The 16,470-nt window shown below is 36.9% G+C and overlaps 1 protein-coding gene across 2 annotated transcripts in view; it reads right to left on the bottom strand.

Annotated features, from left to right (window-relative positions):
• LOC107677388 (polycomb group RING finger protein 3-like) overlaps positions 1 to 16,403 on the bottom strand; it is a 35,942-nt gene extending 19,539 nt beyond the window's left edge. Inside the window, exons 1-4 of one of the 2 annotated variants that reach the window (XM_016472272.1) lie at positions 16,381 to 16,403; positions 6,072 to 6,175; positions 2,778 to 2,895; positions 1,456 to 1,552 (exon numbers count right to left, since the gene is read on the bottom strand). In XM_016472272.1, the coding sequence (XP_016327758.1) occupies positions 1,456 to 1,552; positions 2,778 to 2,895; positions 6,072 to 6,086 (230 nt within the window). In that variant the 5' untranslated portion in view covers positions 6,087 to 6,175; positions 16,381 to 16,403. Of the gene's footprint in view, positions 1 to 1,455; positions 1,553 to 2,777; positions 2,896 to 6,071; positions 6,176 to 15,266; positions 15,397 to 16,380 lie in introns of those variants that run through there. The other variant, XM_016472270.1, reaches the window with a different exon arrangement.
• Positions 16,404 to 16,470: the final 67 nt, after the last annotated feature.

Genomic DNA, 16,470 nt, shown 5'->3' on the forward strand with positions numbered 1-16,470 from the left:
CTGTGTGCATTGAATTTATTTAATACACGAGTTTCACAATTTGAGTTGAATTACTGAAATAAATGAACTTTTCCATGACATTCTAATTTATTGAGATGCACCTGTATATTCAAGTAATCACAATGCCTAAATATAAGTTAAAGAGTGGGACAGTGACTCAACTCTCAAAACGTGAGTTATTGTGGAGTGAGATGACACGAAGGCTCCATCACTGCAACTTTGAAATCAGCACATTTGAAATAATTAATCAAAACCGAAACTAAATATGTCGGTTTATACGATCCTGTCTTTTATCTTTTAAACGGTCCAGATTGATAAATCATTGAAAACGGCTAGACTTATTAGTTTTGACTGTGCAGTTCTGTGTTATGTTCTACAAGTTCTGTATTATGTTCTACAATATGAACTTAACAAGAGGCTTCCTCTAGTTCTGTGTAAAATTATAGAGCTACACGAAGGTAAGCGCATTATTGTTGTTGTTGTTTTTTTTTTTTTTAATTGTCGGATTATAATTCAGTATGTATCAATGAATGACACGGTTTTGACTGTCATGGTGTGTGCATGAACGAGTGGGAAATACCTGCTAATTACGTTGCTTTTTCCTATCACTTATATTGGGCACTTTTTGCATTGAAATTTGATTATTCTGACTGCTGACATTGACAATGATGCGTTTCTTAATTGCCGTTTTGACAGTGTCTGCTTGCGTATTTTATTCATGTTCGGTAGCCTAATTCTCTTTAATGTAGGCTATCTGCCCCGATTCGATCCCACCTGGGAAATTTATCTAACGTTATATTTATATTATTTTGTCATCATTATTTTGTTTTAAGGAGTTAAAATGGCCCTTATCAACCTTGATTTACATATTCCATCACATTATTTTGACAGTTAAAGTTTTGGGCGGGCTTTTGTGAGCTTTTGGGCTGGAAATCGTCCATTCAATCTGGCAACACTGTTCACAGCCACTTCCTCTCAAACCAGAAAAAAAATGGTGCAAAATCCTGCACTGTCGTGATAAACAAACACCCTGCAGTTGTAATCATGACTTTCCATGTGGCAGTTCTACCCTGATTCACAGTGTGGATTTGTAGTAAACCTGCAGCCAACGGTTTAGCACAGCTGCTGCCCTTAAAATGACATCATGCGGTGCGATTCAGTTCCAGAAGTGCGTAAAACTTTCAGGTCACATCAGCAGATGTTTTCTCTGGGATGTGTGTGCTGGAGAGGAACACTCCACCCTGGACATCAATAATTCACCCTCCAACAAAGACAGCTGGAGGGAGCCACGTCGCCTTCAAATACCCATGTGGCTGCACGACACGCAACTAACATGGGCAGAAGCCAGCAGTCAAAGACTACGCTATTCACTGGTGTGCCTTGATGGAACCCTACTGGGCAGCTCTGGGGTTTACATTGATTGAGACGTGTTTGTCTACTGCGGTAAACTCTTACCCGATGTACTGCAGCGGATGGCTCTGGTGAATGACAATCCGACATGTGGGACACGTGTTGTTCTCTTCTAGGTACTTCACCAAACAGCTCCTGCAGACTATATATACACACAAACACACACAATTTATACACCTTTAGTAAATTGATTCATTCTGTGCGCATCACATTATATGTCACAATGATAATTCTACTGATTTCCAAAAGTCAAGAATGTCACATTGATGTGAATTTGTTCAAATGACTCGGCACAAACCAAGAGGCAAAAAATAAAACTAATAGCCCTTCTAGTTTTAGGACTCCAACTACTAAAGCATAATTTCAAAGGCTCTTGATCTGTGGCACAATGACTCCCTCTAGTGTTCAATTCAAAAACTAGTTTGACATGCTATACTTAATCTGAACAATACAAATGATTTTTCCTCATCTTTTTGCGGTTTAAACCACATTACTTTTACAAAAGGAGATTCTGAGTCAGATCCTTTTTAATAAATCGGTTAATCTGGTTCACAAAAACTGTCCTAAATGATTTGTTCACTGATAATCTTCCCATTAATTGTGCTGTTAATCCTGCAACAGCATCATCGAGCCAGTGAGCTGAGCGTGAAACAGTCTGATTCAACAACTAATCATCGGGACCTGGTTTTGTGAACCAAATCATTCTCTGGAAAAGATTTGACTCCAACGAACCATTTGTTAACATCTCTGCTTCTCACCTGAACACGCCACTGAGAGCCAGGTTAAATCAAGGCTTCATTACACAGAAATGTGGGTCTGTTTGTCACAAAGTTATCATTTGGTTTTAAAAGACTTGGAATATAGTCGTTTGGACCACTTTTATAAAACTTTTAAGGTTTTTTTTGTCATTTTATGTCACTTCATGTTCTTTATAAGGACAAGAGTGGCCAGGATATTCTTTAAAATTCACCATTTATGAGCCCAAAAAGTAAACCCCTTGGTTTCACAGACAAGGCTTAAACCTAGCTGTTTCAGCTGAAAGAAACTTGCACTGCCTGATCTTAAAATACATCAGTGCCTTTGCTTTGTCTCGAGATGCACACTAGTAATGTTTTTTTCTAAGGCACGTTTATAAAAATTACTTCAATGTCTTAATTGAACTATGGTCGCCGCCTAATCCTGGCTTATTCTAAGCCCTGTCTGTGAAACCAGGCCAAAGAGTCTTAAAAGTAAATGAACGATTAAGTCCAATTTTAATTTTTAGGTAAAGCAGCACTTCTGCACACAATATCTGTAGACAATAGCGATTCAAAATGTCATTCATAACTGAAATAAAGACTAGATATTGGTATAGCAATGACACTTACAGGTGTGTAAGCACTCAGTGACCGTGGTGGCGTCGATCAGGTACCCCTCACACAGACGACAGGTGATGTGGGCATTGATGTCCCACAGTTTAATCTTCCTGGTTAACATCTCGGGGTTCTGGATGAGAAAGAAAGGGAGGAACAAGAGGTTAAAGTATTTCACAACACACAAAACAACAATCCAATCCTCAGGCTGAAGGAACAGGGGTCAGGAGGGTGATCTCAAAGGTCACTAAGGTCAACCATATAAACCCAACTATTAGGTTGCCTTCATCCATTACATTGAAAACAAAGGTCAAAAACAAGTGTTAGTTCATTTTCATGTTTAAAGTGTAGTCATGTTTTTCGTTTGGTTAAATCCTTGTTCCAATTTCAAAGACAATGTTGTATGTTTAGAGACGTCCCATGTGACGCAGCCAGACGACTATATTTACCAGACATGTTATACACTGAAGTACAATCCGTGTCAGGACACATGCTGCTCATATTCAATACAGATTATTCACCACTCCAGCAGCCCACTGGAAAGAAAATAATTAGATCTATGTTGCTTCAATATTTGTGATTCAGCTTTTAAGAAAAATTTGTGTTAGAACCAAGTGGGAATTTGCACAATATCATCCATTAAAATGTAATGTAGTGAATGGTCAGAGATTGTATGAAACCCGTTTTAATATATATATATCAATTTTGATATTCTTATTAAAGTTGAAGTACCTAGATATTACACAAACTTCAACATTAAAGTCAGCATACCCTATTTACCCAACATACCCCCGTCTCATTGTTTCTCAGTGTATGTTATTCCAGGTTTAAAGGATTTTTTAAATAATATTAACAACAACAAAATTTAAAATAATAATACAATTTAATAATAATAAAAAATTTGATAAAATATAATATTAATGTTTTTATTTAAAATTATAATTATGTCTAAGTAGCATTTTAAAAATTATGAAGACATTTTTTTCTTTTGGAATAAAGTGCACTGATAACTTATGAAATTACAAAAACTCTGAATGGTATCTGCACGTTGGTGCTGATTGGAACTGAAGCAATTGCAGGAAAGTGTGTAGAAGATGAAAGAGAAGCACTGCAAGCACCACAAGCTATGTTTACATCCCCCTATTTTTATGCACATTTTTGGAATATGGCAGAATATATGCACATCAAAAAAGTCATGTGACTTTGCACGATGGGACTGGAATAACTTGACTAACCAGCGGACCGATCTCGTCGCACAGCATCTGTTGTTTTGGTTGTTCTGAAATGCCTGAGCAAAGTCTGTCATCAAAGTATTTCTGTATAATTGTCTTACACGACTGTGTTCCCAAACAGCAAGCATCCACCTCCGAAAGCAATGACAGCATTTATTGTGTCTGCTCGCTCTGAGGCGTAAGTAATTCATCATATGAAAATTATTGTATTGAGTGGCTTCTCCTACTTTTGTTAGTGATATTTAGTGCCAGTTTATCAGGAAGTGACGATTTTGTTCTGTTTGACTCGTTGGATGGAAACTGTGTTTTATTCGCAAATGTTTTATGCGATATTCTAGTTTTCTAGTTAAATTCGAATCTTTGGATGGAAACATAGCTAATGAGATTAAATGTGTTCAGTAAGGCATAACCACAGGTGTTTTATGTTATGGCACTTTCTCATAAAAGATTTTCAAACCTCAGTCATGAATTCAGCCACCAGCCAAGTTGCAATAACATAATCAGTGTAGTCCAGTGTCAAATGAGGAAAGAGAACTGCCACGGGCTGCAGTGAATATTACACTCTGGCATTAGTGGGCTTCAATAAAAGTTGGAGCTTCAAAGCCATTAATTTACCCATGAGTCTAAATGCATTATTCGGAGGGGAAAAAAAAAAAAGTTAAATCCAAGTATTAAGAAAACATTACACCAGGATCATGGATATCACATGGATATCAGATGTCACAGTATAATTTTTAGTTAATAACTTGCTTAGAATAGACAAAATGTTACATGGTTTGACCGCTGCAGTTTTTGAATTAAACAAGCACAAATGAAGTTTGTGAGCTCCAGCAGAGGAGACGATTATCAGTGAATAAAGACATAAATTTCAGAACATAAAAGAATATGATCTTTGAATATAACACATGATGAGTCATATGGATTACTATTACTGGAACTTTTAAAGTAGAATAAATCACCATTTACTTTTGTTGTAAATAATAAGAAGCTTAGACATTCCACACAACATCTCTATTCAAGAGGAGATCAAATTTGGGGGTGAAACATTTAAGATTGTTAAAGGAATATTCACTAAAAAATTACAATCTGCTGAAAATTTACCCTCTGCAGTGAATGGGTACCATCAGAAAGAGTTCAAATAACTGAAAAAAAAATAATAAAAATCATCACAATAATGCACAACTAATCCACAAGACTCAGTCCATCAATTACCATCTTGTGAAGCGGAAACCTGCATCGGTGTACTAAACAAATCTATCAAGATGTTTTTAACTTCAAACAATTGCTTCTGGCTAAAAAAAACTATCAAATCATTTTCATTGAAGCAGTGAAACAGATCAAAAGTGAAACAGATCAAGTACAGTTTACAAGTGAAAAAAGTCCAAAACAACTGTCAGTGGATTTTGATGTGAGAGGACAACCGGGGATGGACTTTTACACCGTGTCTACACCGGACTCGAGCGCCGCTGCGCGATGTGACAAAATACTATAGAACCAATTATAATCAGTGATGCTGTCTACATTGGACGCGGCGCGACACAGCAAATCCCCGACAGTAAACTGCTGCCCCGTTCTATTTATGATGTGTTGACACAAAGTTCAAATGATTTGCAACAGTTGCTTTGTAGACAGCCTCAAGCTGTTGTGGTGTAGACAGTGTAACACTGGAGTAAGTGTTATTATGGATTATGGACATATTACACATATTATAGTATTTTGATCAGAAGCATCAGTTTTAAGATAAAACATCTTAATAATGGATGTCTATTACAAACACACAGCTTTTCACTTCACAATACTTGAATTGATGGACTGGAGTCATGTGAATTACTCGTGGATTTCTTTGATGTTTATCAGCTGTTTGGACTCTCATTCTAATGGCACCCATTCACTGCAGAGGATCCATTGATGTGCAAGTGATGTAATGGTACATTTCTTCAAATCTGCTCAATCAGTTCAACTACATTTTGGATGGCCTGAGGGTAAGTACATTTTCAGCAAATTTTCATTTTTTTTAAACTATTCCTTCCAAGTCAGATTAAACATTGTGCAGCACAAAAGGAAGTGATTCACTTACCCCTAATGCCGCCATGTGTCTACTGCTGAGGGTCTGGCAGCCGGGCTTCTTCTGCGAGACACAGGGTGGTGTTAACACTGCATCCTGTGCTCCACTTCACACAGCTGCAAAAAACACACACAGGAATTTATTTATTTACACACATTTATACACAAAATGATTGCAAGGAAATAGACTATTTTCCCCTTTGCCTTTTCAGAATGCTTTCAGTAAATTATATTTTCCGTTTAAGATTAAGCCAAATGGCTTTCCTACAACTGTACTATGGTGTTACAAAAAATGTATGCAGCATCTTTAAGATAAAACCATTTGTTGATCACAAACTAGATATGCATGATTATGTCGGTGGCTAATAATAAATGTTTCATTTATAACAGAATTAACTATTTTTATTATAATATCAATATACATTAAATTATCACCAACACAATATAATTTACGATATACATAAAATATCAGTGATGTGAATTACAATTTGCTGACACTTCTCTAAGATGCCCACACATAAGTTTCTTGCTGGCCTGCTTGAGTCCAGACAGAGAGACTCCCAGTCTGGGAGTTTCTGTCTGTTCGCTAGCCTGTGAAATTAGTGCACTTAAACCAAAGACATGAATGTAGGTCATCTAAGGATATGAGTAACTGTGTATAATCAGAATCACAACAGAACCAACAGTTGAACATGTTAGAGTGTAAGTTTCAACTAACAGGTGACAACTAACATTTTTCAATATTCAAGCCATTCCCAATGGACCAAGGCTTGGCCCACATTTTTTCAATGAATATCCTGTTTCACTCAGAAATGCATCACATTATGGAAGTAAAAATGGTTGTGAATAACATTATGTTGACTTCAGTAACTCTCTTTGTAAATTTAGAATCTAGACTTCCCAAATTCCAGTTTATGAACTAAACTTCCTGAACAAATCAACTGCAATTTAATCTACCATTGCTGAGGGCGCCACTTTACTTTGTTGTGGTACTATAGTGACATAAAAGAAAACAGATCTCTTTACAATACAGGAAACGGTGCCTATGTCAGCCTGCAGACTGGAACCATGCGAATCTCAGTGGGTTTTAAAATAACATGACCAATAGTTAGATCATTGCCACACAGAGTGTCCCAACATTTGCTTCCAACTTTTGAAGGATCAAATTGACATTGGTGCAAATTGAATCAGTGGTAGTTTGCGTTTGGAGCAAAACCATCATGCTAGGGGTTGTACAGGAACCGAGCCGTGACTGGAAACCATCGTATCACAGCTGTACCACTTAGAGCAAAATCAAACTGAACATACACACAACTGTACAATGTGAAAACACTTTTGAGACTTTGACCAGGGATGGTATGTTTTGTCATGTTCTTATCATTAAACCAACTATCATCATCACTGTACACAGACAACAAAAAGAACAAAACCAAACATGTGTTATCATGACAAACAAGAATTCCAGATAAGAACTTTCAGAGAATTTGCAGTGAAGATGCAAATATTTCACAAAAAAGAATTATACCCAAGCTTTTCATTCAATACACTCATAATCACATCACAGGACTTAAAACTGAGCCAAACAACAATCTGTTCACTATCATCAGTATGAATTTTAACCTAAATTTAGCATAAATGAAACTAAATTACTAATTAAACTTTTTTTTTACAGGGATTTTTTTTTTTAAATATTTTTGTGTGTAAAATTTGAGGAAAATATTGTAAATTGTGTAAAATTCCCTGTAAAAAGAAATATGGTGAGAAAACTGCAGGTAACAATAACACAAAATTAGTGCAATAAACATTAAAATAGAATAGATTATGAAGCACCTTAGCTTCCATTACTGAAAACAAAAATAAGCAGAAATAAAACAATGATATGCGAATTCAATTTTTTTTTTTAAATCATAGGCTAATTTCTGTGGTAATTCAAGTTTTTTTTACTCACAAAATCCATACAGTAACAATAAAATTACAGATACCTATCAGTTTACAGTTATTCACCATATATGGTATGGTAACTTACAATTGTCAAATTAACAGCTTTTTATGGCCTTTTTCCTTTCATAAAAATGATTTTTAAAGTGTTAGTTCACCTAAAACTATTTTTTTACACTCATGCCATTTTAAATACATATTCTTGTATTTTGAATACAAAAGGACAAATTTCACACTTCTCTTTTTCTGTACAATGACACTAACTTTGGCCAAGGTCAGCATGTTTTGTGTTGTAATGTGTTCTTAAGATGAAAAACATTATGGAGCACAAGTTGCGTTTTAGAGTAGTGTGATTTTTTTTTTCCTTTTTATGCTACACAAAACTTACTCAGGTTTACACCAGAAAAATGTGTAATATATACCTCATGAAACTAAACTATTGATTTGATATATAAAAAAGCCAAATAAACCAGTCATTTTTAAACACAGTGCAGCAGAATAAACCTGGGCACAGTTTAAACCTCTCCTACTCCAGACACAGCTCTCCATTACACATGCAGTCAAAGATTGTCACAAATTCAAACTCAGCTCGAGCTTTCTACAAAAGAAACCAAGATCCACGTTCGGCCAGGACACACAGTGGGGTTTACGAACAGAAACTGCTTTGACGAACGGGCAGCACTCAAGCTAGTGGTCACAGGCAATGCCCTAACCTGACCCTAAAGAAAGGGCGTCTCATATGCCACAGGTGAATATGGTTTTCATAACAGGGTGTGTCAAACATTTTCATAGAAAGCGTCCAGCAGTAACACCTTTCGCCCAGTTTCTCACACATTTGCTGCTACAAAGGATCTGCTGTTATCCGTCAGTGGCTATTGAAGTGCTCTGAGAGATGGCCGGGCACACAGACGCTGCCAGCTGTATGAAGCGCTCTGTGAGGAGCTAATGAAGCGCCACAGTACGACAGACTTACTAAGCAGGCCAGTTTTGTCTCTGGAAAAATGGGTTTGTGTGCGACCCCAATGCTTAAATGAACACGGCCTGGCAATCAGACAAAAATAGTAGTTCACGCTTGTTACAAACAGTCTTTTATGGCCTGGCGCTAAAAAAAAATAATCAATTGAGGAGTGTCGGGTCTGTTTGAGGAGCTGGGAGCAACTCTACGCCTACAGAGCCGGACTATAAGATTGCTGAACAATTGAGATTTACTGATGTCATTCAGCAACCTGATAATACCGCGTTTCAGAGTGCAAGAGCACCTGGCCTAATGAATTATTAAATGACAAATTCAATAAACCCTTACAAAAAAAGTATAGTGGCAGTACCATGGAACAGCAATGATATCAGATTGTAAAAACATGGTACTTTGATATGGTGAGTGATGGAATAGGGCTGCACGATAAATCGAAATGGAATCGAGATCGCGATTCGACAGAAGCTGCGATTGTCATGCGTATCTTTCAGTGAAGCACTGTTCTGTGATCAGCAGTAAATCTCCATCCAAAGGCCAGAGGGCGCTCTCTCGCTGAAAGTCCAAATACGCCTCGCAGAAGAAACCCAGAAAATGCTCTGCAGCTGAATAAACAGAAGATTCAACTGCTTTCATTGATTCAACGTGACTAATAAACACACGACTACGGCAATATACGGTTTATCGGAGTTCTTATTATTATAATTTTCCAAAATGCGCATGACAATCACATTCGATTAATCGTGCAGCCCTATATGGAATACTTACATTTGCACGGTAGTCCAAGCTATATCCAAGAAAACCATGGTACCATATCCAAAAAATATTGTTAGTAAAGCACAAACTTTACATTATTACCTAGTTTAAGTTACTGGTGTTAAATAGTACACCTAAAATGCACTTAACTCATAATAGTCACCTTACAGACTTTGGATCATCTTGTTTTACAAAAAAAAAAAAAAAAACACACTACACATTTATATAAAATCAGAACTGACCCCAATTACTTTCTAGATATACATTCCTGGTCTTATTTGTGACCTGAAATGCCAATTCATCAATGTATATCAAGTCACATTACAGTATAAATCAGTTTCCAAAGTTCTCACAAAATTCAACAAAAGAACCAGAAAAGGAAAAAGACACTGGTCTAGGAAGTCAGACTGACAGAAAATTACAAACAATTTTAAATATCTCTAGAAACCTACAGTATTTTTAAGCAACTCAATGAAAGTCCAGCCGAATATACTGTAAAAATTATGTCTTATACAAACAAACTAGACAGGAAGCAGCCCAAGCCACAATTACTAGTTTAAATACTTAATCAGAATTAAATCAATGGTGTGGAAAGCATTTCAACACACAAGCCGTTTAGCCAAAAAAATTCTTGAAATAAACCAATGTAGATGTTGCAACCATTTCATAAAAGCAATTAACTGATGTGGCCCCATTACCACATCAAGATGTGCATTCATTTTAAATAATTCAATAGTCTGTGAATTCTTTCTTAGCAGACACTTTCTTATCAGACTTATCTGGCTGTACATCTACTAAAGAAAAGTGACCTTTGTAATACTGACCCAGATCTGAAAGCATCACCACTGAAAAATTAATAAGTTCGTCAGACAAGAAGGCACGACTTTATTAGTAAAATCCCATATCTCTTAAATTCCAGTAGTTAACCTCATTAAAAACATCAAAATCACACCAAATACGGGTTCATCGGCTTATTGCATGAAATCCTTTAACAAGGAATGCATTGTTCAGCTCTCTAAAAACCTTCGCCAGTTTTTACAGGCTATAGGACGAACATTTACATTGAATTGAATCTTGTTTGTGTTCCAGAATGTGTAATCACACAGAGAGATTCTAAGTTTGAAGGTTGTCTCCTTGAGATAAAATACACACAAAGCACCCAAGTAGCATGTTGACTCTTGTGTAACTCAGAGACTGCATCCTGAAAGACTGACAACATCATACGGGGAACTTTGAGCCAATACTGAGATTCACTTCCCCTCACATTGAGAATCTGAAAACCCAGGGGTTGTCATTTAAGGTTCATTCTTGTGCTGTGGCAGTACCACAACATTTACTTGCCACTTTTTATCAGCTCTTGATTAAATAAAATACTCTGGTTCACACCCAAATCTGATATCATTTACTATCATTTCGTTCTTTAATAAAACACAAAATGTGAATTTCAGCATATTATTTATACACCACTTGTTTTCAGGACAATAAAAGTGAACAGGGATGGGCATTGTGACATAAAAGTACTAAAAAATTAGTCCGGATGGCATTTTAGTCCGTTTTTCAAACAAAGCTAGCATGTGTCTTCTGAAGACTTGCAGCACATTTTTATGGTGCGTTTTTGTCATTTTTGGAACTTGACAGTATCCATCCATGCCCACTTTCACTTGTAGCAGCATAAATGTTATGTCTATGATCTCACACAGAGAAAAAAAAAAGCAAGTCACAAGTTTGCAGCAATGTGAGGGCAAGTGAGCAAATGATAATTTTCATTTTTGGGTGAACTAAAAACTCTTAATTTTTATTTAATTATGTAAATAAAATCTGTTAAAATTCCAACTCTATAAGCTGTATACAGGAAACATCACAAGTTCTGACACGACCCACATTTACGGAAGTAGGACTCAAGTTTGTCAGCAGAATTCATCCACTACAACCCTGGATGCTTACGAAAGAGGAGTAGAAATTGCAGTTCACTTAGGCCAAAACAAAGGATCTTAAAGGAATAGTTCACCCAAAAATGAAAATTCTGTCATTAATTACTCACCCTCATGTCGTTTTCAAACCCGTAAGACCTTCATTCATCTTCAGAACACAAATTAAGATATTTTTGATGGAATCTGAGAGCTGTCTGACCCTGCATAGACAGCAATATAACTGTTCCCAAGTCCAGAGACGTAGCAAGGAGATCGGTAAAATAATCCATGTGACATCAGGGGTTCAACCGTAATTTTACGAAGCTACGAGAATACTTTGTGCGCAAAATAAAAAAAAAATAACGACTTTATTCAACAATTTGTCTCCTCCGCATCACCCTGTAGCGCCATTTTGGAGAGTATCAGCTGGACGTAAACTACGTATGCTGTTCTGTGTCAGCTGCGTCAAGCCGGATCTGTTTCCTGTGTTGTTGTGATTTGATCTGAATGAAAACAGCGTATCCGTGTGACGCAGCGGACACAGAACAGCATACGCTGTTTACGTTCAGCGGATACTCTCCAAAATGGTGCTATAGGGCAGTGTTTCCCAACCGGGGTGCACCCCAGATGGCACCCTGGGGTGCCATCTGTCGAGAGCAGGGGTGCCGTGTAAAAAATCCTTTTTTAATATTTTTTAATTGCTAAAATGTTAAAAAAAGCATCTATTATATAATATCCATTTCTGATGTCGCCAATAATTAGAGATGCACCGAAATTTCGGCTGCCAAAAATTAGTTCACCGCTCAGGTTTCACATTCACGTGGTGTGACCTATTTTTATACAGTCTATGGGTGTGACGCTCTGCGTATTATCCCGCTCTATGCGTGTGCGCTCCACTCAGTCGCTCCACTCGTATACCGTTCATGCGAATGTGAGGCGGAGACGACGAATTGTTGAATAAAGTCGGGGTTTTTTTTTCTTTTGCACACAAAAAGTATTCTCGTAGCTTCGTAAAATTACGGTTGAACCACTGATGTCACATGGATTATTTTACCGATGTCCTTGCTACGTCTCTGGACTTAGGAACATTTCCGTTTTTATTGCTGTCTATGCAGGGTCAGACAGCTCTCAGATTCCATCAAAAATATCTTAATTTGTGTTCCGAAGATGAACGAAGGTCTTACAGATTTGAAACGACATGAGGGTGAGTAATTAATGACAGAATTTTCATTCTTTGGTGAACTAACCCTTTAATACAACCTGATAACTTTAACAGTTAGATGACTTTAACAGAGAGTTATCGTCTACAATTTCCATAAAGCAAATAAAACCTGAAATAAACAACCCAAAAAACTAGTGATAATGGCAAGGCCAATTAATCGGCCAATATTTCTAAAATGTGATATTATAAGCATTGGATGACAACACTTGGCAGATCTTCTGACGTTAAATATTATGCAAAATAAGTGTTCATTTAACTTCTCATGTGCCTTTATTAAATTATATACTGTCTTCTTATACCATAAGGCACTGGACAAAAACAATCCAGGCTCATTGTAAAAAATTAGCCTGTAGTGACATTTCTGCAAAATATTTCATTGCTTCTTGCACATTACATTACATTACACAAGCAAAACTGAAGTATCACATATTTTAACCGTTTATGAAGAGCTGACTCAACCAAAAAAAAAAAATTCACACTTGAGTCACATGTTACCTAGAACTGAAGATGCTTTTGATATAATCCACCTGATCTAATCTGCATAATTGTAATTGTAAGTGTAAACCTACACCTCAGCAAAACCAGGGTCACATTTCACCGGCTCAATATTAAACTCATTTTGTTTAACGTGAGATAACTTCACATCAGCGTAAATAACTGCCTGCACTGTTTAATGCCAGACAGCAGGCTTGACCGGTTTTAGAACTCGCTTTTCTGGGTATGCACTAAAAACATGGACAAACTGAAAGGCATTGTTTTCATTGAAAACCACTTAACTGTTGCTGGCACATTAGAGAGGACTGCGCAATAGCCATAGGCCACATGCTTTAGCTAGTACTACAAAAGAGATAAATGTGTTTTAAACTTATTAACAAACAACACGTGTCTCATGATGACATGTATAGACTTCCTCAGACTATCACACTGTTTTAACACTGACAAGAAAGCATCAGACAATAGTCATGATATTGAGTAAGCGATTAATCATGCATTAATGAAACATCATCATATGAATGTTTGACTCACTAGTTATGTCAACGACTATGGTTAGTGTGTGAGTCTTATAAAACCTGTCAAGAACATGTCCAAAACATATTATATTATTATATATAATAAATATAAAAAATGTTTGGTTTTTTTTAGCATTGTGACATTTTCATGAGCTTACCTGTCATTACTACAATGCATATTTTTTTCAGATTATTCTCAATGATGAATCTGAATACTGCGATACAATTTTAAATTGAAATTACGTAAAATGTCATAAAAAAATGTGACAAGATAAAAAAAAAATCTTAATGGTCCTCAAAATCAACTTTACAAAATGATTATTTATTACCTTTTTGTTTGTATTGAAATGCAACCTGGACTCATTCTTGAAAGCCTTCATGAGATTTACTATAGTAAAAAATGCTGAATTGTAAAAGGCCTCACAGTGCAATACTGTAAACAGCATCACATGAAGGTGGTGTCTTTAGATCAAAACACTGTGACACATTTTATATTTAAGATAACACTCTAAACCAACATACTGTACATCTGGACATAGAACAAATCTGTTTTCAGTGGTCAACATGGTTATTAGAAAGCCAGAACACAGAAATTTCACAGCTGATTCTCAGGAGAAACCAGATCAATGTGGACGTCAACCAATGTCCAGACCTGACAACTCAATATGTCCATCATGTAGGGGTGTAGCGTAGATCCCCATGGGACGTAAGGGGGACTTGACCACCCACAACTTTGGGAAAACAGAAAATTGTCTATAGAGCAATCAATACTGTAACAACAATATCCTGTTCGCCGTGCCCCCAACTATAATGTTAAGCATTCACAAAAGTGAATGTGTCCAAACACATGAGACAGGACTTGTTGGTTGTTCTGGGGTGCAGGTTTGCACGTGCTTCCCCAATAAACCCTCTGGGCTTTAACTTTTTCTCTGGCCCAGATTTCATTTTAGCTTGCATGCAAACATGCCAGAGCATCAAACCCCAACTTTCAACACACAGATAGGCGGATGATGATTATGATGGACAGGAAGCACTCAAGAACATTCCAGACAAGAGGAAGAGGAGAACTGACCAGCACAAGAACTGTAATCAGACGCAGGAGTGCATGCTTATGAAACTCCAGCTACACTAGATTACACTTTTTCCCTTCTTACAAAAGATGACCCCGGTTAGGAGCTGCAGGGCCCGGCGTCGCCGTACACACACACATTTACACACGTATACACGCACATACAGCACGACCGCACATATAACAGCACGTATAGCCATGCAGAGCTGCCATCAAGCGGAAAAAAACACAGCGAGAATAAATGAAAACTCCCCGTTTGCCGTCCGAAAGAAAGCTCGGGAGACACATACGTGCAATGATCGGGGGGATCGGTTCAAGCTTAAAGGAACAAACCTGTTTATGGCCAGAGCGGTCCGCTGGATATTGGGTTGAATCCGAGTTAAATCCACTATCAGTAAAACAAAGAGGCGAAAATGTCCGGCCAGTGCCGAAACAGGCCGAAACAGCGCACTGAGGAGCCCCGCTGCGCATGCGCAGATTTTGTCGAGGGGAGGAGGGGTGGATGAGATTAAAACCATTGGATTATACTCCATTTAATGTGTTTTATTAATTTGAAAAAAAGGTGAATTACATTTAGTGATTATGCTTAATAACGACTATTAACGTATAAAATTATATTAGATATAATTACATTTATGTATCTTAATAGATATATTACCTATACTATTTATATACAAATAAAATACAATAAAAACACATTCTAAGTGTATGGTAGCCTACTTTTTAATTATTTGTACGCTTTTGGGACACAGATCTCTTTTTCTAAATAATAAATAAATGACACATTTAATAAAGTTAAAAGATTTTGGCCTCTTCACAGGTCCTTGGGAATCACTGAATTATCATAGGCTACCACACGTGTCATTATTTTGACATGATCTGTCCGGTTTATATTTAATTCGTTGTAGTAAAAAAATATTTGAATTATGATGTCATTTTAATTACAAACAACATTATTTTTAACTGTGTATTTACCGCATTTTTAAAAAAGATCAAAATAAAAAAGTCCAAAAAAAAGATCAAACATTTTCTTGAATTAAAATTTGGTTGCAAACTAGTTGACAATTTTGATGATGATGATGATGATGATAATTATTATGGTGGTAGTGATGATGATGATGCACCCTGAAATTGTTCCTGGATCAATAGTCTGACCTTTGCATGATATGCAAAATGATATATGAACGTAATGTTGACATTTTTTTGGAATTAGATTGTTTTGGAAATCCTTTAAAGCAGTGGTTCCCAACCCTGGTCCTGGAGGCACCCCAACACTGCATGTTTTGCGTGTCTCCTTAATCAAACACACCTGATTCAGGTCATCAGCTCATTAGTAGAGACTTCAAGACCTGAAATTGGTGTGTCAGAGAAAGGAGACATGCAAAATGTGCAGTGTTGGGGTGCCTCCAGAACCAGGGTTGGGAACCACTGCTTTAAAGTACTTTACCTGATACTTGCCAAACTTTAGACCAGGGGTGCCCAAACTCAGTCCTGGAGGGCCGGTGTCCTGCAGAGTTTAGCTCCAACTTGCCTCAAC

The sequence above is a fragment of the Sinocyclocheilus anshuiensis genome, unplaced genomic scaffold (assembly GCF_001515605.1).
Source record: "Sinocyclocheilus anshuiensis isolate Anshui unplaced genomic scaffold, SAMN03320099.WGS_v1.1 scaffold352, whole genome shotgun sequence".
Taxonomy (NCBI): Eukaryota; Metazoa; Chordata; class Actinopteri; order Cypriniformes; family Cyprinidae; genus Sinocyclocheilus; species Sinocyclocheilus anshuiensis.